The sequence below is a fragment of the Micropterus salmoides genome, unplaced genomic scaffold, assembly GCF_014851395.1.
Source record: "Micropterus salmoides isolate LMB-PRFRI ecotype aquatic unplaced genomic scaffold, ASM1485139v1 Ms_hic_scaffold_19, whole genome shotgun sequence".
NCBI lineage: Eukaryota > Metazoa > Chordata > Actinopteri > Centrarchiformes > Centrarchidae > Micropterus > Micropterus salmoides.
This window is the reverse complement of record NW_024041039.1, coordinates 27,699,027-27,724,127: the sequence shown is the minus strand read 5'-3', so window position 1 is coordinate 27,724,127 and position 25,101 is coordinate 27,699,027. Positions and strand designations below refer to the sequence as shown.

General features: G+C 39.3%; 1 protein-coding gene across 1 annotated transcript in view; it reads right to left on the bottom strand.

Moving 5' to 3' along the window:
* Positions 1-25,101, bottom strand: part of kif6 (kinesin family member 6) — a 56,854-nt gene that overhangs the window by 12,780 nt on the left and 18,973 nt on the right. Inside the window, exons 11-15 of the mRNA XM_038729700.1 lie at positions 24,309-24,414; positions 21,745-21,892; positions 13,998-14,195; positions 4,301-4,403; positions 3,236-3,291 (exon numbers count right to left, since the gene is read on the bottom strand). Of these exons, the coding sequence (XP_038585628.1) occupies positions 3,236-3,291; positions 4,301-4,403; positions 13,998-14,195; positions 21,745-21,892; positions 24,309-24,414 (611 nt within the window). The remainder of the gene's footprint in view (positions 1-3,235; positions 3,292-4,300; positions 4,404-13,997; positions 14,196-21,744; positions 21,893-24,308; positions 24,415-25,101) is intronic.

Below are 25,101 nucleotides of genomic sequence, written 5' to 3'. Positions count from 1 at the left end.
AAGATATAATCAAATATTTACAAAAATGTGAGGGGTGTACTCACTTTTGTGAGATACTTTATATTGCGGTCAGCCCAAGTCTTCTTACAGACACAACTTTCTCAATGACAAACAACTAAGGATACATAGTCTCTTTCTTTCACAATAACATAAAAGGATTAAGAGATATTTATGCTGTGGGTATGCCATGTTGACAGGGTGAAAAAGTGCAGGGAGCAACAACAAGAGCACATGGGGCCAACACTACCATGTACTTGTGCTTTGTGCTTTTTCAAAACCTCAAAGGCAATCAGTTAAACATGATGACTATCTATATTTATCAGGATCAGGGCACAACAATTGGATTTGCTGTTGGCCATATTACTGAAGATATACTGTACATGATGACTGAAGGGTCAAACAATACTGACTATTTGGTCAGGACATCCTGGTGAAACTCTACATATGTCTGCAATTTCAACAGTATTTCTAACCATCAATGACAAGAAAATTCCAGACAATATTAATTTGCACATGCGTCAAGTAATAGTGGTGTGTGGTGGGCTTACTGCAATACTTCATTACACTTGAGTGCTCCTACCCTCTTCTAGGACAAGACTGTGGGCTCAACACCACAACCTCTTCCAAACCAGGCAGCGTTTCCCCCCACATTGTCAGGAGATGTGCCGTCGTCTTAAAGAACCGGTTTCAAGCTACAAGCCTCAATAAATATTTGGTGATTTTTGTGGCCTGGAGGTTAAATGTGATATGCCACACAAATACCACAGAAAGCTCAAGTTCCAAAGATTATACCTACTATCCAGCTTCTCAATATCTGGGTGGTTGTCGATTCAAGCGTATTTGAATGTATAATAAATGCCTCATTAAGTCAGTACAAAGCACAAAGTAACATGAAGATCTTGGACAAAAATACTAAAGTGCACAAATATAATTTGAATAATAAACTACCACCACAAGAGATTCACATTAAATGAAACATGTAAAAGGTTGTTAATATTAAACTGAGAGTTGTATGTAGCAGTCTGTGTTTTTGTTGGACAGCTGTGTTCTTGACAGTTTTGTCTGAGGCCATAATCCAAACCAGAAATATTACATAAACCTCTCTGAGCAGCTGATAGCATTAGCAACATCATGTAAAATCTAGTGGCCGTTTATTACAAAGACCACATGCAATGCAGAAATCAAGTTGCATTCTTCCTGCAATATTCCTCCTCAAGTGCTTTGAAAATAATCTTCTTGGCAATGACAGACTTTCCTATTCCTTTTGTATCTCAGAATCCTTGGGCCATTGGGTCACTTAAGCAAAGGTGAGCAGAGGATGAAAGTGGGATACCAAGGCAGTTACCAGATGCTCCATCTAGGACTGTACTGCATAAATTCCGGCACATCTGGCAGAGGAATCAGGAGATGCTGCTTATTTCCAGCTGCCCTACACTTTCATGCTGTAGAAGATGTGCATCACTGATCCCTCTGAATAAATATATATCCTTGCACTTTTTGGACCTAAGGGCTTGGAACGTATGCTCCTCCAGTGGGACTGAATTCCAAAGTCATATGCTGTGGCCAAGAACAATACTGTCAACCAAGGAAATGTTTAGACACTGGTGTCTCCATGGGCTACTGCCTCTCCCTTTCTCCCCGGCTACTGACCCTCATGCTGGGTACATCCATCAGGAAAAGCATCACAAAGCTTTTGTCTATATTATGCTAAATGTTTCCATGTTCTGCATTAACCACGAGACATAGGTAGTGTGAAATTTCCAAGCACGGCTTCCAACATGGCAAGGAAACACACTGAGCTAAAAATTATGGTACTACTTTCCATCCAGAAGAGGCAACCACCTTCCACTAAAAACACTGTCTCTCATCTCAGAAGAATGCAGCTCCATGCACCTAACAATGTAATAATATCTGACAGCATCAAGATGTTTTTGGGTATCTTTCCAAAGTTTAATACATTGAACAATTCAAATGTTAAATATTATCAAAAAACTACATTCATTTAGCAAATTCTCCATACTCTACCCACACAGTGATGTCTGCAGAACACATTTGAAGAGTTAATATCCTACATGATACCTGAGTGAAGTATGACGGCTGTGTCAGCAGCTCATGGACTGAATGCTGAAAAAATTTAAATTCCAAGGGTGATTAGTGTATGCTGGCATGTATGAGGGTTAACAGCTGAATGCTACCAAACCACCAAGCGTGATCTGAGGCAGCAATGATGCCAGGCACTGGTGTGAGGCAAACCTATCCATTTCAATGGCATGTGAAATGAGCCACAAACATACACAGTCCAGGGAAATTCATAAATAGTAGCTTGCAATAGTAAATGCAAACCAGATCGAGTCCTAATAACACAGTTTTAACTGCTTTGAGTTTACTGGAAAATCCAACCAAAGTGCAGTAAAATCATTTTAACTTATTGCCACTGGTGACAGGACTTGTCTTTGAGCAGACACGGTCAAGCACCTGATGCAGATACATTAGTGAATAAAGTTACTCGTACCGAGATTTAAAATCAGTGTGGAATAACTTCCAATTATAATTTGGCATTTTCTTTAATCGTTTAAATGTTTCTAAACAATCAAATCAATGTGCTTTTAACTTTTAAAATGTAATGCAGAGTATACTAACCTACTTTTTCCTTTTATCTAAGTACATTTTTACATCCATGAGGTCAAAGTGGTGACACACAGTAGTACACACATATGTATGTTTCACAACAGAGGAACTTCGGGCAAAAGCCTGGTTTATTTCTTGGAGCTAAAGTCCTGAAGGTAGGGTTTATGCCAGGCCTCATTTTGGCACAGTAAGGCTACCTGTCAAGGACATTGCCCAGAAGAACACATGAGTGTGCTTACAGAGTCATCATAAAACAGCCTGAGCCAGGCTAGTAAAAAACACAGGTTGGAGGACTAGGTGGGTGGAAATCAGAACTCGTTCCTGGAAAAGTTCAGGAATGTGCTAAACGACATTTCTATACCCCATGGAAACGGAACCCCGACAGTGATCTGTTTATTAACGTTTTCCAGGCGGGTCAGGTGGTGTCTTTGGGACCCAGAGAACAATAACAGAAATGATCAATGTTCTTTGGGGCTTTCACCTCAGACCTTGTTTACCAGTAGGATGATGATGATGAGGGCAGTGAAATGTAGAATTTAACATTTTCTCAGTTCCTAATTGTAATGTAATGTCCGAAGGGCTACTTACAACTGTTGAGACAACTTACTGATTCTGTTTCTGGCTTCGTTCAGTTGCTCCCCAAGTCTTCTAGCCTCAGCTGACCTATTAAAAAGAATGCAAGTGTTAATGGCCAATGCTGCAAAAAAATATATTTTATCAATTGAATGTGATCAATGACCAAGGTACACCACTTCCATGTCTTTCATGCTGACCATGCGGGAAGCTTCCGGTCTACAATATGAAGTGAATGCAGAAGTCCCTGAAACCTGCATTCTATTGAAAATCCAGCAGAGGGCGACTCTTCTGGTTGCAAAAAGAAGTCCGGCTCCATTAGAAATAATGGGAAAATGACCCTACTTCTCAGCTGAATAATTAACCCAGTAAACACTTTCCTGATGAGTTTATGGTCTCAGTCGCTAGTTTCAAGTCGTCTTCAATTCAAAATGATGTTCATTTAGTAAATTATGGTCCCATTTATTTTAAAATAGACCACAAAGCAGAGTATGTTTCAGGGCTTTTTCAACGGCGCTGGTTAAATTTACACAGCGCTGTTGAAAAAGCTTATTAGGAGTTGGCTGTTCACTTTCTCTGGTGAGTACATTTAGTTTTAAGAGTGTTAAAACTAAATGGTCGCTAGACCTGTTAAAATGACAGTTAACGTGAGTTACAGTTGCACCTAGCTAAGCAAGCTAGCTAGCTCTGCACAAGGCTGTTAGCTCCGCCGTATCGTCACTTCCGGGCACTTCCTGGTTGCAAAAACATGACATGGCCGCGTCCTATCAGCCAAACTCGAGGCTTCAAATCAGCAGTCCACAAACCTATGTCCATTTCTTATATACAGTCTATGATGCTGACAGAGCTTTGTTGAAAATGCTCAGGGAACTAGCAAGTTATCCTTTAATTTACATTGTACTCTCACTCAGGCATCTGGATGGCAAAGCTACAGTACAAAAATGCATTTGATTAAAGGAGAAAATAGCATCAAATGAGAGCTGAATATAAATGTCACATATACTGCTCACATTGCTCATATTGCAGAACAAGAACTTTAGGCAATATCAGGATGTGAATTTGTCAAACTGTCTAACAACTTGTCCTACTGGTAACTAACCTCTGTTTGAGTAGCTTCTTATTGTCTTCAATGGTCAAGTTGTCCCTATGGTCCCTGATGAAGATCTCAAAGGCCTCTTGCTTACCCACAGACAGCTGTGGACCTGAGAGAAAAAGATTCAGCACTAAGGCGTATGCTGTATTCTAATAATCAGAAGATAATGTTCATCTTACCTGAAAATTTCGACTGATTTAGACAATGCGGCTGTCCTCTTTTTGATAAACTTTGTTAGCTTAGGCAAAGGTGTCACAGACATTTGACTTTGAAAATGGTGTTCCTCAAGGAAGCATTCTTAGTTATATTCTTTTTTTCCTTATATATCCTCCTTCTGGGCAACAGAATGAATCACCATAATGTCAAATATCACAGTTATGCTGATGATACACAACTTTTTATCTCTGTCCTGCCAGACAACACCATTTTTTCTCTTTTTTTACCTGTCTCCCTGATATTAAATTGTGGATGGGTTAAAACAAGAAAAGAAGGAAAAACAGGAATTCTACTTGGCAGATACTAGAGTCAGTGTTTACTAGTATGTCTCTGTCTGGGAGTTGTTTTAGATTCTGATCTTAATTTCATTAGAAATTTTAACAAGGTTGCAAATACATCACTTTTTCATCTGAGGAACATTGCCAAAATGTGACCACCACAGATAATTCAAAACACTGCAGCCAGGATTTTGCTTAGTACAAAAAATGAGATCACATTACCCCTCTGCTCACATCACTGCACTGGCTACCTGTATATTTTACATTTGAATTCAAAGTCCTTTTACTTCTACAAAGCCTTACATAATCTTGCACCCTAATATACTGTAGTAGTGACTGCATGTCATTTTACGTCCCAACAAGAATTCAGAGATGCCCACTGCCTTTCTGTTAGAAGTTCCTAAAGTGTCCCACGAGAAATCTGGTGAGGCTGCTTTCTGTTTTTATGGCCCTAAACTGTTGAACACCCTCCCCTATGTATTTTTTTTAAATCCATCTTTTAAAGTTGCCTTTTAATTTGGGTTGCGTTTGCTGGTGTCTTTTTTTATGTTTTGTCAAACTGTTTCTATTTGCTTTGTTTGTTTCTTCAATTGCCTTTGCTATTTATTATTTATATTGTTTACCTAAGGTTATTCTGAGTTTGTTTTGGGCTGCAACTTTGCATGAAATGTGCTATATAAATAAAGTAATAAATCACAAGTTCCAGGCTGACAACATTCGCTTTATCAAAGCTACCATACAACATACCATTGTAAGAAGACTGCATGCTTGTTATTCTACTGAAAAAAACATACTATGGGAAGTTGTGTTAGGTCCTGTTGTGCAAATTTAAACAGTGTGACCTGAGCTGGACATGTTCCCACATCCAGAGATGATGATGGGCAGTGATATAGTTCACTTCCCACCTATTATTAATTACCAAACTGAAGGAATATTTGCTTGCCTGCCACTTTTAAAGAGAACATAAACAGCAATTCTGAACACATCAGCATTGCATGGGTGATGCCCCCCACTAAACTTTGGCAACTTGCCACATGTCAGGAAACTACATAAATTTGGACAGAACATCCTGCTCCTACTCATCCATTTTCTTAATAGGCATGTAATATTTTTAATGAGCTTTAAAAAAAAAAAATACACTGTACATCTGATTATTCCCTGTGTGAAAGACTACACTGGATTGCGTATGCCGTAATCTTACAATAGAAATCACCATCATTTTGCAAGATTTACATGGAAACCCCAAAGCTTCACAATGAATTCCACCCTTGTTAAAATGTGTGGATTTTTGTGACAAAGCTGTTCTAATCATAAACATACACAAGGTCACTAACTCATGCGAGATTAATTGTAGGACAGTTAGGAATTTTGTTTCTTTATTTTTGGAGCGTCTTGATTGAAACCAGCAGGCATCTCACATGCATACAGTGCGTTGCAACAGCCAACCTCAACAAATCAGTTAAAGGGGTTTCTTGAGGGAAATGCACTCCATTCAACTCTTGACATTCCAGGAATATTTAAGAGTGATATGACATCATATTATGTTGTACTAACATAATATGTGTGGTAATGAGATCACGTGGACTCTAGGCCAACTTTCCGAATTCTTATTTTCCATGCTTCAAGTGCTGACAAACCACAGAGGTTTTACAGGAAAGGAATGTGTTGTGACTATTGTTGCTGTTTCAACACATTTTAGAAATAAAATACCAGCAAAGTGAAGTATGACTGTACTGTCCCATCAATTTATAAGAAAGATCAACTGTTAACTGTTTACACAAAAGGTTAGAACTTGTCTGCTTGATAGAAAAACAGCATTTCTAATATATAATAATATTTCTCCATCCTGCAGGGGACAGTCATTTTTGACTTACTGTGGTGTCCCAATTGTCTTAGGTGCCTGCTTATATCACAGAAATGTGTGGAGGGCCTGCTAGAATCATCAGTGTCTCATTACATGCTTGCAGGATTTACAATGAGATCTAGCTTTCCCTGTAAATTTCAAGTCTCCTTTGAGTTTCTGTGAGCTTAACACAGGTCATCACCAGCCTGAATTACAACAGGAACACCTTGCCCTTCCATTAGCCACCATTTTCTGAAGAATCTGAAGAGTACAAGAAGAAGACACTGTACCTCTGTACCTGTGAAAAAAGAATAAATGAACCTCAAGGAAACTCAGAGGCATCTCAAACTCACAGTCCAGTTTGCAATTTACAGTGCACATCATAGAAATCCAGTTCTATGAGGAACTCAAAACTTGTAATGTGTGTAGACTGCTTCCGCACAGAACAGTGGTCATCAGAAAGAAAGAAAAAATAATTCCCTAATGTTCACGTTTTATTCTTTGTTGGAAAAGCCTAAAGCCTGATACAGAAGGATGTATTATGGAAAGAGTAGAGTCGATGATATGCCATTCAGTCAGCATGAATGGTTTCCATGGAAAGGTCATCATCATTACATTTACAGTTAATCTTCAGGGGACAGTAATTACCTCACTGTAACCATAGAGGCTGTTGGCTACAGCAACAGAACCCTCAGAATAAACCTAAATTAAAACACATATAAATATTCAGTGACCCTTCGAGCACAAAGAAAAGAATAAGTGTAGTGCATTTGTTTTGAATTAGGACAGAGTAAAGAACAATGATCTAATGCACGTATAGTTTGGTTATGAGTCTCCAAGTGGGTCATGGAAAATAGGCACTCCAGATGTGAAACATATCACATATAATACAGTGCACTGTATAAAACAACTGTCAATAGTGTGTTTCTAATATTTCGCACATTCTGTATATTTAAGAGGAATTTAATATGTAACTGATGCAATAGCCTCTTTTGACACTGTAGTATTAACTGGTGCTTTTAAAAAAAATCCCTGACCGGTGCTCCAGGATTCCACATAGTGAAAGTCCAAAACAATAAAGTGTGAGAAGTGTCTTCTCTGATCATCCTGGAAGTGCTCAATGTGTTCTCAAAAGCTTTTGCTTCCCAATGTGCAGAGCCTTTCTGGACAACATCAAGCTTTCCCTGCTGGTCAACAGCTGATGGAGTTGGAAGCTTGTTCCGGTCACAGTGTTGGTTGCAAACAGAGCAGAAAGAGACAGCTATTTCTCATGAAGTGTGAGAAAAGTGGAAGAACATTCCAGAGTGGACATGTAACTGCTAGCAAGGGACTGCAGGATCTGGGAATTTTTGAGGGGCTAGCAACTCTTCCACAACAAAATGGACAATAATATACAATACCAATATTATTGGCAAAAGTACCTAATTTAGTTGTTGTCTGCGTTAAAGGGTGATGTATTCAGCTAACATCTCAGTGCATGACTCCAACGCAATGTTGAAATTAGTGAAGCTGATTATTTTGCATTTCATTATAGAAGCGACACTTTGACCTAACAAACAAAATCCAGCCTAGTAGTTATTACTTAGTGCCTGTCACAGTCAGTTTTGGAGCATTTGGGGTATTGCAGTGTTTGTTATGTCTGTAGGAGGCAAAAGAGAAGAGACACAGTTGAAAAATGAAAAAAAACGTGGCAAATGTGAGCACCCTTGAGTGATTCACTCACTTTTTGGTTGAGCTGGGATATGTAAAAGTGGTATACTGGCACCCTTTCAAGCATTACAATGAAGAGAATTATATTTAGTATTTAAAGTGTGTAATATTTCTGAGGACATTTCTACTGACAGAAATGTAATATAAGATCCATAACTATGTTTTCAGTGGTGTGTAAAGACCTTACATCATGAACCGTTATGTTTTTATTACCTTAGAATGAACCATTTCTATCTACATAACCGCAAGTTCCTCTTACATGGATGTCACCATGTTGTGCCGCCATGTTTCTACAGTAACTGAAAACAGACAAAAAGCTTTGCAGAGCGCATTCAGTCACTATGTTCTTGTTCTTCTTCTTGTAGAATTCTGGCAGTTTAGACACTCATCACTACATTGAATATGTACGTTCAAAGAAGAAGAAGAAATAAATAATATACAGCAGGGGTCTGCAAATAAGTCTTGCATCAGAGCAATGTTTGTTGTCCATTAGACAGTGGTGAGAACATTAGACATAATAATTAAACTAAATGTTAAGGTGTTCGGTTAGCTCATTCGGTACAGTGCAAGACTGTCACCTAGAAGGTTGTGTGTTTGATCCCATGTTGTTGTTTTTTACCTCTTCAACAAATTGATAATGCAGCGTGTTTGATCCATATCCATCAACCTACAGACTCCTTTTCATTTCCCCAGTATCTCCAGGCAGAGGACATTCCTGTACTTGTTTCCTGACTGCTATTTCAGAAGTGTGTCAAACTACAGATTCTAATGTCGTTCAGAATTTTTCAAATTAAAAGCTCCCAATTCAACTTATAATAAAGCATTTCTGAAAAAAAAAAAAATTGTACTTTTTTTTTGCAGGCAAAAAAAAGAGGAAGTGATTATGTGAGTAACTGTTGCTGTCATGACTTAGATCTATCAAAGTATATATTTATTTAAATTTTTTGCCACTATCAAAGCACCATAATCTGGCCGCGGGCCAGATATTACTGCTGGCGGGCAGTTTTGGCGAGGGTCCATAATGACAGAGAGAAGTAGGTAGGTACATCTTCTAAAAACCAGTCTGGTTTTAGGAAGTACCACAGCACTGAGACTGCCCTGCTTAAAGTCACCAATGACCTTTTAATGTCTGCTGATGAAGGTATGTGCTCAGTCCTGGTACTCCTGGACCTTAGCGCTGCTTTTGACACCATTGATCACAACATCATGTTAGACAGACTGAGGCACTGGGTGGGGATCTCTGGTACTGCCCTAGAATGGTTTTCATCCTACCTGTCAAATAGGAAGTTTTGCGTGTCTGTAAACAACTATGTCTCTTCATTCTGTCCAGTTAAATATGGTGTGCCTCAGGGGTCGGTCTTAGGACCCATTTTGTTTTCCTTGTATCTGCTTCCCCTTGGACACATTATCCATAAACATGGCATTTCTTTTCATATTTATGCTGATGACACACAAATATACTTGCCCGTCAGATCCACAGACCCTGGAATGCTGAGTTCACTTAACAACTGCCTTTGTGAAGTTAAAAAATGGATGTCAAATAATTTCCTCCAGCTGAACTCAGACAAAACAGAAATCCTGGTCATCGGGTCTCAGCAGATGGCAAATCAAATACTGCCATCTGCTGGTTCCCTAGTAAATCACATTAAGCCTGTGGCAAAGAACCTTGGTGTTTGGTTTGATAGTAATTTAAATTTCGAGCAGCACACCACAAAGCTTGTTCAATCATGTTTTTATCAACTTAGAAATATAGCAAACATTCGATCTATGTTAACTTTTAAGGACACCGAGACCATTTTACACGCCTTCATCTCATCACGCCTGGATTATTGCAACAGCCTTTTCACCTGTTTAACCCAAAAATCTATTGATCGACTCCAGACTGTCCAGAACTCAGCTGCCAGGCTTTTAACCAGAACAAAGAAATATGACCACATTACTCCTGTTGTAGCTTCATTACACTGGCTCCCAGTATGTTTTAGAATTGACTTTAAAATTCTATTGATCACTTTTAAAGCTCTTCATGGCCTCTCGCCTTGTTATATTTCTGACCTTTTAGTCCCATACGCACCAGCACGTACCTTGAGATCCTCGGGCAGAGGTCTGTTGTCTGTTCCAGAGTCTCGACTGAAAACTAAAGGGGACAGAGCGTTTGCTGTCAGGGCCCCGAGGCTCTGGAACAGCCTGCCCGAGGAAATCAGGTCGGCTGAGTCGGTGAACTCTTTTAAGTCCCTTCTTAAAACATACTTTTATAGGAGAGCTTTTCCCGATCTTATTTGACTTTATTTTATCCCTTTTATTCTATTGTATTTTACTAATTTTATATTAAATTTTCATGCTCTTATCTTTTTGTATTATTCTTTACACTTGTTAAAGCACTTTGTAACTTGTTTTTGAAAAGTGCTCTACAAATAAGGATTATTATTATTATTATTATTACATTTATAATAGGTTAAATAGTGAAATTGAGTTTTGTAACTCCCTTCTGCTACATAGCAGACAATATACATTAATACAGAAGCAATTATAACAATAGTAAAAACAAGTAAAAAATATTCAGTGATCAATGGAGCAGTGCTGGGGATGAATTTGAGTCTGATAGCATGGGGGTGGTGCAGCAGCTGAAACTTCTGTATCTCTTCCCAGAAGGCAGTGGGGTGAACAGGCTGTAGCTGGGTGGGTACTGTCCTTTAGGATCCTCAAAAATAATGGGTTCCCCTTGTCATTTCCCTTGTCAAATTTAAAATGCCTTTGCAAAGTTTATCTATTATGTGGTTTATAATGGACTGTGGTGAGGAAACAGTGACAATGTTTCACACTCTTTACATGTTATCTATCAGTGGCCAAGTCACAATAACATATGGTTTTACTGAACAATTAAGTAAATATAATTTCTTAATATATCTACCTAAAGAAACCTCATTCTTGCCTGGCTACTCTCTGCTGTCTCAGATGATCTGTGGTAGTTCCCGCTACAGTAAGCCATGCAATACCAGCCACTCTGCAGCTGCTGAAGAGACGAAGCTCCAGCTTTACCAGTGTTGTGCAGAGTTGTCCGCACCACACGGGATGTTCGGATCATTTATCACCATTGATAAACCACACAAAGAAAATTATATCGTTTACTTTAACAGTTACTTGAAATGGACTTTGCGCCGTGCGTCGGTCGCACGGCGTACATGCAAAACTCTGCACAAGACCAGTGAATGGCAGGCCAGCAGAGAGAAAATGGTCAACAATAAGCCTCAGTTTAGCTGGAAATGTACAGTGTAAGTTACAGTGAGTAATAAACAGAGACTGCAGCTCTGCAGCTTCTCAAGATTAAAGCGGAGCTACCGTGCGTAACCGCCTGCCACTCGCAATCGCTGTGCACAAGCATACACATGATTCCACTGTCATTCGACTATAGTCAAGACTTGACAATTCTGATTCAACTATGTAAATCCTTAGTCGGGGACAGCCCTACATTATATAAAAACACAAAGACATCGTTGTGTTGTGTAGTTGTAAAGCAGCAGATGCGACATAGCTACAGGTCAACCAGATGGATGTGGAATCCATAGAGATCATCATGTCCCATGAAATCAGAAAGAGAGAAAAAAAAGAGGCCTTGCTGGGCCAGGTGGAAACAAATCTCCTGGTGACACGACCCAGATGATCATGCTTGCTCCACATTAGATCACATACTGGTCTGAGAGAATAATACGTATGGCACATCATTTATCAGCGGTTTTATAAACCACAGCTTTACAGCCATCCATCACAGTGCTCCTCATCTTTCGATGAATGACTGATTCGCTTACTAATTCTGACTGGACCAAGTTCAAACATGTGTTTGTTTTTTAATAGGCTCTTCTTTCAGATACCCTGTTTGCAATTACCCCTTTGCTGGCCTTATTACCGCACTGGGCGCCATTACACAAAAATGTAATGTAAAAAGGATGAGGGAGCTGTGGTTAGCACAGACAGGAGCGCAGCCTCAGTTTGATGAGTTGCTGGCTCATAGCCCTGTGCCCGATGGCTATGACCAAGCTCGTTATGAGGGCTCAGGTTTATCATCACACTTAAGGCTCCACTTAACCAAAATTAAACAGGAAAAGCCAAATAAATGCTGCCGCCAGCTAAAGAGCATATCTCAAAGCTTGATCGCCTTGACTTTTAGCAACCTTCACATTCCTGTTACATTCAAACCAAGTCTAAAAAAGTGGACTGGCAATCCAAGAGATGTTTTGCTACTTACTCTTTATCCATCTCTATGTTCATTATACTTTCTCTTCAATGACATGATGATCTAAACCTTCTGAAGGGAGCAATCATGGCAAAGGTGCATGGCGATAACCATATCAACTGCAACACTGATAACACTCAATTCAAGACCACATGTAATAGTAATCGGTCACTTACTGGAACAACAAGATTACGATGTATAAATTTGACATTTTTTAAATAATTGGTATTTAGCAATTCCTTTTCATTTGACATGGTCTTCTAAATGGAACTGACGTTTTCTCAAACGTAGTGGATCCAGGTTTTTTTATCCCGTTCAGGTCTGAATAGTGTCTCTTGTGTTTACATTGCAGCGTTCTTGGCCCCTGGTCTCTGCTTCATGTTCCAGTATGTATTAAAGGTTTTGAACACATCAGCAAGATATTACAGGTTTAATATACTGTACTGTATAATGTTGCTTTGCTGACACGACTACACTGGGCCACTTAAGTGACCGCTAAAAGGAAACTCCTAAATACATGCAATCCCTGCTGATGACATTGTTTGGAAATTTAACAACGTAGGGAGCTCTGCAAACTCTGACTCTTTGCCATGCAGTAAAATCCAGAAATCAAGGATTTGTCGTGCCCCACAGGCAACCTCAACAAGCGCTCTGAAAATCAGCATGACCACAAAGAGCTGCCCACATTCCAATCGAGAAAGATCACCTGTCTGTACACTTTGCACCTAATTCATCACAAAGTCATCGCTTCTTCCAGGTCAGAAAGGCAGACAGACATTTAATGAAGTCGACATCTGTGAACATTTAATTTAATTTATACTGTACTTTATTAGCACCATGAGATACTTTTGACCCATTCCTACTATTTAGTAGCATTGAGCAGCCACAGTGCAGTGCCACTACTAAAAAAATCTTACCAATTATTTTGGGGTAGAGGCAATGTCTGATATCTCAAAACCAAGGGAGATAAAAGCAAGACTAACTACATGGCTACATACCACAAGCTTGTGTTTTTTTTTTATTTAGTTCAACCAAACCTTTAATGCAGTGCCCTCATTATATGCCCTTAAATTGCTTAGCTAAAAACAGGGTGGCGATGGAGCAGAGGATAAGACACCTGCCTTAGGTGTGACAGATCCGGGTTCAGTTCCCCATTGTGACACATCCTGTGCAAGACACTTAACCCCTAGATGCTCCAGAGGCGTGCGACCTCTGACATATACAGCAATCGTACGTCACTTTGGTCAACTAAATGACTAAATGTAAAGTAATGTAAACAATATCTGGAAAGGGTTATGAGTAACACAGCCACAAAGATGCAAATGACAGTGCTAAACCTTATCTCTAACACATCTGGAGTCTATAAAAATGATTTTAAATCAAACAATTTAAGCAAAAAAAAAGAAAGAATATAGCTTCTTAAAGTACCTTTTTTCATGTACTGTATAGCTCGTCCTCCATGGTCTTCAGAAATGGTTTCTGTGCTTCCATCCCTCAACAGGGGCATTGTGGAAAAACTCAGTGCACTCTGGGAGGCCAGACTCTGGCCACTGGTGACGTTAGCAAGCTGAGCAGCAGCATCTTGGGCCCGCTTTTTCTCCTTCTTTAACATCTTAACTAGGATACCTGTAGGCATAGAGTTAAGGATTCATCTTGTCTTGTGCACATACATATCGAAGGACTAAGCAGTTGTAGTGATTAGAATATGATGTAAAAACACTGTAAACCTAAGTATCATTAAAGACATGTTTCATGATATGAGGACGTTATTATTCAAATCAGAGTTCACTTTGGACCGAATTTCGTGAAAACTGAGAATATACAGTAAAAGGGTAGCATCTATAGTGATTTCCTAAAGGCAGCAGGCTTCATTGTGGGCTTTTAATAATGGCGGAGTGCTGATGTGCTCAGAGTCTGACCTTACAGGCTCAGGAGAGATGTCACGGTCTTGGATTAATCAGTGGAGAGAAGCGGAGCCAGAGAGACTGCAGAGACTCTACCAAAATTCCACAAAATCTTCTCCCACTGATGAGTCCAAGTGCAGATGTGTCAGTAAGTCCGGGTGCGCTTGTGTGAGTGTGACAGAGAAGAGGCTGAGAGACAAGAACTGCCACTTAGATCCTGTTCACACTTTTACTGCCATGACACGTTTCACTTCTCCATATGCATTGTCTCTATGTATTAGCACCATTTACTATAATCGTTTCCTGTTTTCCATGTACTGTACTCTGCTTCCAACTCTACAGAACAATTCTGCATTTGATCTACAGCCTCCTGCTCAAACTGCTTTCAGCTGGCCTCACACAGTTTTAATAATAATGCATACAGCAGAGCACAGATTTGATCAGCACTTTCAAATTTGATTATTAAATCAACACCTGGTTGCTATGCTTCCTGACATGTAGAGTGACCCTTACTGTATGACAAGAGCATACTGCTGTTTCCACCGCGGGTGAGAAAGGACAAGACGATGCTAGCAGATGCAATATTTTGTAATCGGAACTGCTGACAGAGGGAAAGTTGTAATTATATGCACCAGAATTACATTGGGAAAACTGTATAAAGAAAAACATGCTTTCACTGACATTTCACAGAAAGTTGCCAAGATTGCTTTTAAGATGTCAACAGAAAGCAAGAAATCAAAGCTCGTCATGGCCTTGCAGGTAAAGAGGCAAAAGCTTAGCATAGGTTATTCTATAAGAAGTATGATTGTGAAAGTATAGCCTGTCTAACTTTTAGTTTTGATCTTCATATACATTACCTACATGAATTAAACATTAAAATATTAATTCAGTTCCTGCCCTACGTGCCTGTTTTTCCACTATAAACGGACGTGTGTTTGATGGTCTAATCTCAACCCATAATTTAGTGGCAACACATTAGTCTGTTCTTCAAGCATGTTCCTGTCATGAGATTAGCAGAGATCTAGTTGTGGCCAAACTGAAACTGTGGTGGTCAGCAGATAATTTGAGATATTCAAAGAGGAAAAAAGTCAGAATGTCATTATTTTGGATGATGAATGGACGTAGTTTTGAAGGAGCTGGAGACGTTAATTTATATTCCTTTCAGCCAATACAAAGGGGATGTCAGTGGGAACAATAACATGAAGGAACCAAGTCTCAAATTACAGTTTCCAATGAAACCAACCATGCAGTCTTCTCAAATCTGCCAAAATCTAAACCCAACACAATTCCAAATGACCTATAGAAGCCAAGTTTTACAAAGAAATATGACTGTTTTTGTGGGTCCTATGTCATTGTTTCATACAAGTCATTACTTCAGACTGTTGTTCACCAGGTTTTTCCATTATTGAGATCTGTAATATCTGATATCTTCATTTATGCTGAACCCTAACATAGACTAGTATATGATAAACATTTCTCTTGGGGATTGCACATTAGATCTGTGGGCTGCTTCACATACCATACACTCAAAATGTGGTCAATCTCAGCTCATGATGTGCATTCAGTCTCTCTGCCTCATCTTTCTTGTCACTCTCTATTATACTGTCCAATAAAGCAGACAAAAGGAAATAAAGAAAATTCCTTTAAAATTACCAACGCTGGCAAAAGTGCAATGCCAATCTCAGTGGTGCCACACGTTGCTCCAATTTCAATGTTCCATCCTGTATACAGTTAGTAATACAGATGTAAGACATACATTTATATCCTCCTGCTAGATTACAGTTACAGAATTAGAAGGTTTGAGCACTTTGGGTGTCTTGAAAGTAAAGTGTGAAGCTGTTGAGTTGGTGCTGCTAGTAAAAAAGTATAATTCAAATTAGTCTGGTGACCCTGTGAGCTTTCCTTACGTGCCACTCTCAGGTCAAGATGTCAACTTTGCCTTCACGATATCTCACAATTAAAAATACATTTACTTTTTCATGGGTCTGAACCGTTATAATTGGAATGACTACATGACCTTTCCTCAGGAGTAAGTGTGTTGAAAATTCTGTCAAACAAATTTGTATGTTGGGGTGTAATTCAGACAATACATTATTCATTTAACTAATGGAAAGATTGATCCACATTGCAAATATTGTTGCAAATACTGTTTTTCCAAAGAGTCAAAAGCTACAGTATGATGAAGCACATAAAACAAATATGTGCAGTGACAATAAGAGTGTTAATGCTATTTATAAGGTGATTTATGAAGTAATTATATTTTCACCTAAAGCAGTATTCTGTATTATTCACTAACGTTTTAAAAACTGAGCCCTACCCTGCTTCAAAACATTCCAATAAAATACCATTTAGTTATAATCACTTTAATCCAGGCACACACTTCCAATATGCAAAAGGGACAATTTCGTCAATTTCATTCAATCAGCACTCATTAGCATATATGCAAAACAGTTTGCAGCTGGCAGCAAACCTAAACTCTATGTTTGACAACTTTAAATTCTGTAAATTGCTTTATGGGGACAAAGTTCTCACAAAAGCAGAGGTGAATGAGCTCCACGGCAAACAATAAAAACCCTCCCAATTCTGCATTGATTGTAACAATGGATGATATATTTGCATATTCATGAACACTATGATAAGACGAGTAATGATGATTACATATCCAGCTTATCCCTGTTTCATCAGAGACAAACCGGTACAGAGGTAAAACAACTGTCAAGCTACAGTATAAGGTTCATAAGGGGCTTAAGACATTAGTGTGTGGAAATGTCAGGGTAGAATTCACTTTTCAAAAATGATTAAAAATAATCTAAATGTTTTTTTTTCAGTAAGCACCAACACACAACCCAAAGGAAGTTTCCCATCCGTTCCATCTCTATTTTCTCCACAGCCTTATCCCAACCTGATGGAATGTGATAAAATGTATTGTTTGGGAAGAACAAATGTCTGTGCCAAAATCAGTCAGTCCATCTGGTAAATGTCCACTCGATCAAAATAACTTGAGGTTTGAGTACTAATGTCTTGATATAAAAAATCATTCTGAACAATGGGAATGCTAAGGGAATCCAGGAAACCAGTTACAGCCAATGCAGTAAACACAGTGAGATTACTTATGTGGCTTTGCTTATCACTGTTATTATGACTTAGTATAGTATAGTAACCAGATTTTTCTTGAATACATTCAACAGCACATGTCAGAGAAAATAAAACAGAATAATCTGCTAGTTGTGAATACTATCATTATACAGATTAACATGTTACCATTGTGTAAAATTTTGACTTAAGGAAAACGACAAAAAATGAATTTGGTTTTGCGCTAAGGAAGCTCACGTACAAATGGCAAAGAAAAAAAACTGAAACATCTGAGCTTAACTCCCAGAAATCATGTAGGATAATTAATGTTGGTAAAATGTGCATTCTAGTTTCTAGTTTCTAATAAGATAGGTTATTAACATTATGCTGTTGGGTAACATTTTTAAATACAGAAACTAGTACACAGTTCTTTTCAAAACTTAATTTTCATGTGACAAGCCAGTTTCAAGTCTTTGCTAAGTAACATACTCTGATGACCTGAAATAAATGGCTACATGGAAGATATGGGACTAATTTCAGGAGGTATGGTATGCTTGAAAAGTGGTCTGCAGGGATATACTGAAAGTGATCTGTAGTATCTGTAGGAGAGCTTTGCTTTGGGCAAATGCAGTATAGCATTAATGAACGGGATTTCATTTAGAGGGTATGGGACACATTCCTCCATTGCAGCTCCACTCCATTGCAGCTCCACTTAATGATTTTTGTAGATTGCTAGCAAGGGTTTACAAAAAACATGGCAAGTAAAGTTTCAATCCACACTTCAGACGTGGCTGTACAACAACACTTTACCACAGTGGTAAAAATCTGCAAAATTCTAAGTGCTACCTGGCATTTCTACGTGGCATTACAAATACATGGGCAATGTTAGTCTTTAAAGTCAGCAGTGTTTGTTAGTTGTCCTTGTTGCTCTATCATCATGTTAGTGGTGGATGTGTCATCACTTAGAGAGTCAACTAAGCATTACCAGGTGTCCCACTCCCATGCAGAGTCAACCATGCTTGGGAACACACATGGGCAGTGGGTAGGGATACACCCTTCTGTTTTACAGAGAACTGTCCCATAATTAACCCTTTGAGGACAGTAAGCCTGTAGCACAGGAACCAATGGCTCCCAATAAAAGTTTTAGCAGTGTAGAGGGTGGGACAATAATACAGACATGGAAAGCATGGTGATCAGCTTACAGATACAAGCTTAAGTTGTAGAAATGGTCTGAATTTAGTTATTATGGCTCTGGCTGGCAATGATATCAACCCTACGAGGTTGGTCAACCCAAACTATAGCGTTGCAGACAGACCACCCTGACTGAGGGACTGACAGTTGAGGCTACTGCAACTTTATATACAAACTTCACAATGAAAGAACCTAAGGCAATATGGTCAGTAGAGCATGTGCATTACCAAAATACGTGCTTTAAAACATGCACAATATCAATTTAGGCAATTACATTTACATCATGTAAAAGCCAGTGTATGACATTTTGAGAGAGAAAATCCACAAAGGAGGAGAGGATTTCACATTACACATACTTGATCCAAGAAACACTATGGTGAAATATCTGCATGATAATATTATATTTATTTTGGAGAGCTGAGGTTTTGTGGTTAAATAATCAAGCAGACATCTCAATTTTCCAACTAATGTGCTGTGATCTAATGACAAGCCACAGCAAGAAGGGTTGAGGGAAGAATAATCCCAAAAAGACATTAGAAATATCATATTCAAATACAAATACCATAAATATGATTAATAGTAATTATGATGAACTGCAGTCATTAGATGAAGATCTATCTCAACATACACATTAAAATAACATTTCATGTGTATTTTGGGGCACTGGTGATGAATGCAAGACTACTTACATTTCATAATTTATGTGTTTGTAGAAGCACTGTAATCCAACCATGCAATAACACAGATAGATTTACTTTAGTATACATACCTTTCTACTAATGAAGATTTTACTATCAACAGTATGTGTGATTAAACTGTGACGCTAGATCCAGACACATTCAAATTTATTTTTGTGGATTTTGTTCGCCTATGGACGGTAGAGACTGCAGTGTGCTTCCCTTTTGATATATTCCATCCACAGCGTCAGTGATGCATCCAGTGCCAGGCTCCCACATGGTTGGCGCCTCAGATGCAGATGGGTTTAGGGTTGGGTTATAACCTCCCAGACACCCAAAGGGATTGGGGGGATAAACCCTGAGGCCCTGAAAGCTGCACTACAGACCCTTTGGTGGTGGACACGCTTTCCCAAGGGTACAATCTCCAGTTCTGATGCCGGCCCCCAGTTTTGAGTGAGATCAGGTTGACCACGGTCAGCAATCCCCACAAAGTCTCAAGCACTGACACAGGAAATATCCACCCTCTTGGGGAAGAAGTCTATAAAAGAAGTAGATCTTCGTACACAGCAAGGTGGGTTCTACTCAGTTTATTTTCTGATTCCAAAAAAGAGGGTGGTTTTCATCCTATTTAAGGGCTAAAGACATTTCTGAAGGTGTTGCGATTTGAAGGATGCATATTTTCACGTCCCAATGGCACTACAACACAAGCAGTACCTGCACTTTGCATTTGAAGGCATAGCCTATGAGTTCAAGGTGCTCCCGTTCGGTCTTCCCCTAGTCCCATGGGTCTTCACAAGGTGCATGCAGGTAGTGCTGGCCACGATGCAAGCCAACAGTATGCAGATCCTCCCATATTTGGACAACTGGCCGACCTGCGCTCCAATCCAGGAACAGGTTGAGCAGGACACTGCTGCCCTTCTATGTCGTTTGAAAGGATTGGGCCTTACCATCAATTACACCAAAAGTTGTCTGATACCCAGCCAAAGTGTTGTGTTTATCAACCCTGGACTCCTCCTTAATTTGGCCGTCCCAGCTCTATGGTGAGTAGAGGCCATACTCCAGCTTCTCGGCCATTTCCAGAAGAACAGGAGTATGTACACACTTTTTCTCAGGCTGTTAGGTATGTTGACATAAATGACTTCAGGTGTGCCACGGGCCTCCGGTATATGCGGACCTTCCGAGTTTGGATCAATGGCCTCGATTTAGATCCAAGGTTGCACAGATCCCAGAGAGTCAGGGTGTCCAGCCAATGCCTCCTTGTGTTGCGGCCATGGAGATCATTAGCGAAGCATTTGAGTAAGCTTCATGCCTTGTTGGTGAGTGAAGCATGCATGCACTGGAACTCGTATGGCACAGAGTGGCACTTTGGCCTAACCCATCATTCTTCCCAAACAGGGTGGATCCAGCCCACTTAAATCAGCTCATTGAGTTGGCAGCTTATGACATTGAAGCTAAACTGCAGAACTGCTCTGCCCAGCGAGGGCCTTGAGGCAAAGACTTTCCAGGTGGGTTGTTGAGGTAATTGAGGAGGTGTAAAGATCAAAAGAGCTGCCGTTGCCTCTTAACTTCCGTGGCCACTCTAAACTTCCTACAGGATGTGCCTCAGAGTGAGATTTGAGCTGCGGCCACCTGGGCTACACCATGCACCTTTGCCCGTTTTTACTGTGGTCAGTGTCGCTGCTCACCAGCATCAGTAGTGGCAGCTGTCTTTCAGAAACCCTCATGTAAGCTGGGATTCATCGTGACAATATTGGTAATAGTCATTCACTGTTAAGCACTACCTCTGGAGGTCAGAAAGAATGAATTGGAATGACAGTTATGTATGTAACTATAATTTAATGAATTCTGTACGGAGTTCGTTCTCACTACAAATCTTGGCGAGAAGATTTTGCAAGTACATTTTTGACGCGGGCTTATATCCGGGGCTGAAACATTTAGCCACCAGGAAGCGCCAAAAACTGCAAATCATTGAGCGGGCTCTTCAGGCTGGCTCCAAAAGGAAGTCAATCTCCATTGTAGAAATCAACATGTTTAGAGTCTGGTTCAAAAAAATGGTATTAGTGTATATAGCTAATTTTAACAGTGAGGGGGGTTAACCTTTTTATAACTCACCTGTTCAAATTACATTAATTCTCCATAATTGGGGGTGTGGACACTTTTAGTGACAGGTAGATTACCGTGCTGTCACTGCTAGCCTTTACTAGCTGTCTGGCTGTTGTATCCCAAAATGCATTTCATACCAGCAACTGGCAATGGCGGAAGACAATTTTAAGTTTTAAGAGTTTTGTTTGGCCGGAATATAGTTGCTGGCAGCACCATATCAAAGGATACTGATCTCATTATCACGTTGTTTCAGCATCTCCTTTAATTTGGTCACTTCTGCAGCACTGTGGTGGCTGTCTTGAACTACCTCTTCCCTCACTGATGTTGCTGGTGGCTCTTGTCGATCATTGTGCCTGTTTTTGGCCATGATCATTACCTGTACAAAAAACATAAAAGATTGTTGACATGTTATGTAAGTAAAAAGCAGAATGGCTTCTATTTTGGATATGAATGTAAAAATATTTTGAAGAATTAAATAATCTGGTTGTCCATACCAAAGAACTGCATTCAATCAACTTATATTTTCAAGGTGGATTCATAGATATGCAATTGTATACCGTAAAACTGATGTAAACATTCCATGACTGCTCTAGTATTTTCATGATTACAGTGCAAGTCAGTTGGTATCCATGACCTTTGATTTAATTTTATAGCATTTTTAGCTCAATAAACTTCTGTAAGAACACTTCTATAGTCAGCCTGCTTTATACGACAGTTAGATTTGCTGTTGAGAAAAACACATTCAGTATAAACAACAATTTAATGCCATGAATGTAAACAAGCTAGAAAATACATTGTGGTATCATCCTGCAAAGTGGTGCTCTTCTAAATTCCATGATATTCCCTAAACATTCAAATTTAATTTCCCTCTTTTCCCAGTCTGCAATATAACTCTAAAATTTCAATGATACTCCAGGTTTAAGGGCAGGTGGGAAACATGTTAAAGGTTGGTATTTATTTTCCATATGGAGAAGGTACAGTAGAAGAGCAAGGTATAGAGGAGGGGTGAGGCTGATCTCAGACAGTTTTGTGGACATATAGTGTATAGAAGCACACCGAAGATGATATGTGTTTGGGCTGAGATTCCCCAGTTTTGTAAAAGAACTTTCCACTGTCACCTGCAGTGTAACATCATACAGACAGTGCTAAATCATTTAGGTCACACTGGAGATCAAGCTCACAGTGCTGAAAAGATAAAACTGCAGATATGCACTCTGGTGTTTGAACATCACTCTAAAACAAGGCCAAGCAGAGAGTTGAGCATGAAAGAGCCAGCCAAAGTTGAGAACAAAGGAGAAAGAAATCCAATTCAACCCAGATCCAAATTCCTACAGAATCACCGGAGTGTGACTGGGGTGATGCTTTGAGGAATGTAAACCGAACAGGAGATAGAGTTTGCGAATCATAACAAACTGAAGGAGAGATAAACAGACATTCAAGTGGGATCTGGAACTGCTTCTGGTGGCGGCTCCAACCAAACCAGAGTGCAGGAACAGTGTGAGCACCGCAGTGTTTTCCCTGTGCTCATTTAGCAGCAGTGGGCCATCGGCTGCTGTTTGAGAAATGTTGAACAAAATCTAGACTTTCTCCTAAACAGGGTTCCAAAATAAGAATTGGTGTTTTCTGCAAACATTTGGCAAACAACATGCAATTACAATATTTAACCATTGAATGACAATTTGTCAGTGGACTGGCACAGAGCCAAAACCAAAATGATGTCCAGACTCCACTATAATAAAAACACTCAGGAAACACAAATATGACATTGACTGAAACAACTCATCCAGGTGGATAGTTCAGTCTGAGTCTCATTTCCCAAATAATACATACAGATAAATAAATAAAAATCCTTTTAAAATAACACATACATTATTTACATTTTTGCTGCTTTTATTACTTCATTTTCTGTTGATTTACTAACTTTATTAAGTTAGATTTATTAACTGAACACATTTTTCAGCACTAATTTATATTACCAGAAATAATGCACACATATACAACAGAAAAAGGAGTTCAAACCATTGTGTCGTACCACTTACCATTGTGTTTTTTAGCTGTTGTGCAAATTCTCAGGATCTGGTTTGAACACATGCATTAACGACTGCATGTCACATTACACCTTGCCTCTAATTAGATGGCAAATAACTGCAAAACACCAAGCGTCTAGACTCAAGTCAGGCCGTGGGAAAATCAACAGCACTGGATAAAACTGGGCATCACTGGATCTGCAAATATTCTCTCTTTCTAGCCATAGACTCTAGGATTAAGCTTACAATATCCAGTTAGGTTATGGTTTGGTCCCCAGAATGTTAATCATCAGCCTTTTCTGTGAAATTAAGGTGATAAAATTGCACCTAGACACCGTAACCAGGAGTATTAACAACATAAAATAGGAAAGTTAATTTGAGTTAACACAAATGTAAGGCACTTCCCAGCAAATTACAGTAGAGGGAGCTATTTAGAAGAGGTGATGGGTCAACTGGTCACTGTGCTGAACTGATGGATGGATGAAAATGTCACCTCACTGATCAAATGTATTCTATTTCTTTGTCATCCAGTCATTCATGGTTACAGTTCGGATAAAACTGAAGCACTAACTAAGTAACAGAATTCAAAACTTTCATTTTAATGAACTAGCATAGCAACGTGCATGGCTCTTGTCATGGAAAGGAAAGGGAAAACAAATTCTATGAAATGATCGCATGAATGAGAGACTAACCAAATATAAAAGTGTTTACAGGGAGACATGACTGTGGATACTGTACATGGAAAGACCAAAGTAAATACATCACCTTCAGCAGAGAGAAACAGTACTGGATTTTTCTCATGTCTGGTCCCAAGGACAGTGTCACATCTGGATCGGGGTCACCCAGAAAAGCCTTGACTAACTCTTCCAACCTAAACGCACAGACAGACACAGACACATACATACAGAGACTTCCTTATAACCTAGCTAAAAGCTTAAACCAATACCACATTCCACGGTACAGTCCTTCTCCATCACACTTAGCACAGGCTCATCAGGTACTCAAACAGTTAAGATCCATATTTGAGGAGTGCTTCCAATGTTTAGAATGTGGTTCTGGTCAAAGAAAACTATTTACTTAAACGTGTGTTCCATCTCCACTGGGCCAGCCTGTTGATAAACTATCACTGAATGTTAGTCCAAACATTGGTTCTTCAAGCTCTGGAACCGGCCACTGGAAAAGACCAGGAGGCAACTGTCCAGACGGATCCAATGTAGGCACGACAATGTGAGGTTTTTATTTTCCGCTGTAACGTATTCCGTATAGAAACACGCCAGGTTTACATGACAAAGGACTTAAAACAAACATAGTGGTCTTGTTTCAGGGCCCTGCGAGACATCAGTGGTTTGTGCTACAAAGTTTGATTCTGGAGAGTGCCATTCAATACCATGTACAATATTTTGTGAGAGAAAAAACTGCCAGGATTTGAAATTTTTCAAATGTTTTTTCTAAAGTGTGAGGTGATATGTTATGTAGCAAATGTAGCAAACTAATACTGTATTTAGAAAAATAATTTTTAATTTACTTCATCTTGTATGAGAATGGACTTATACTGAAT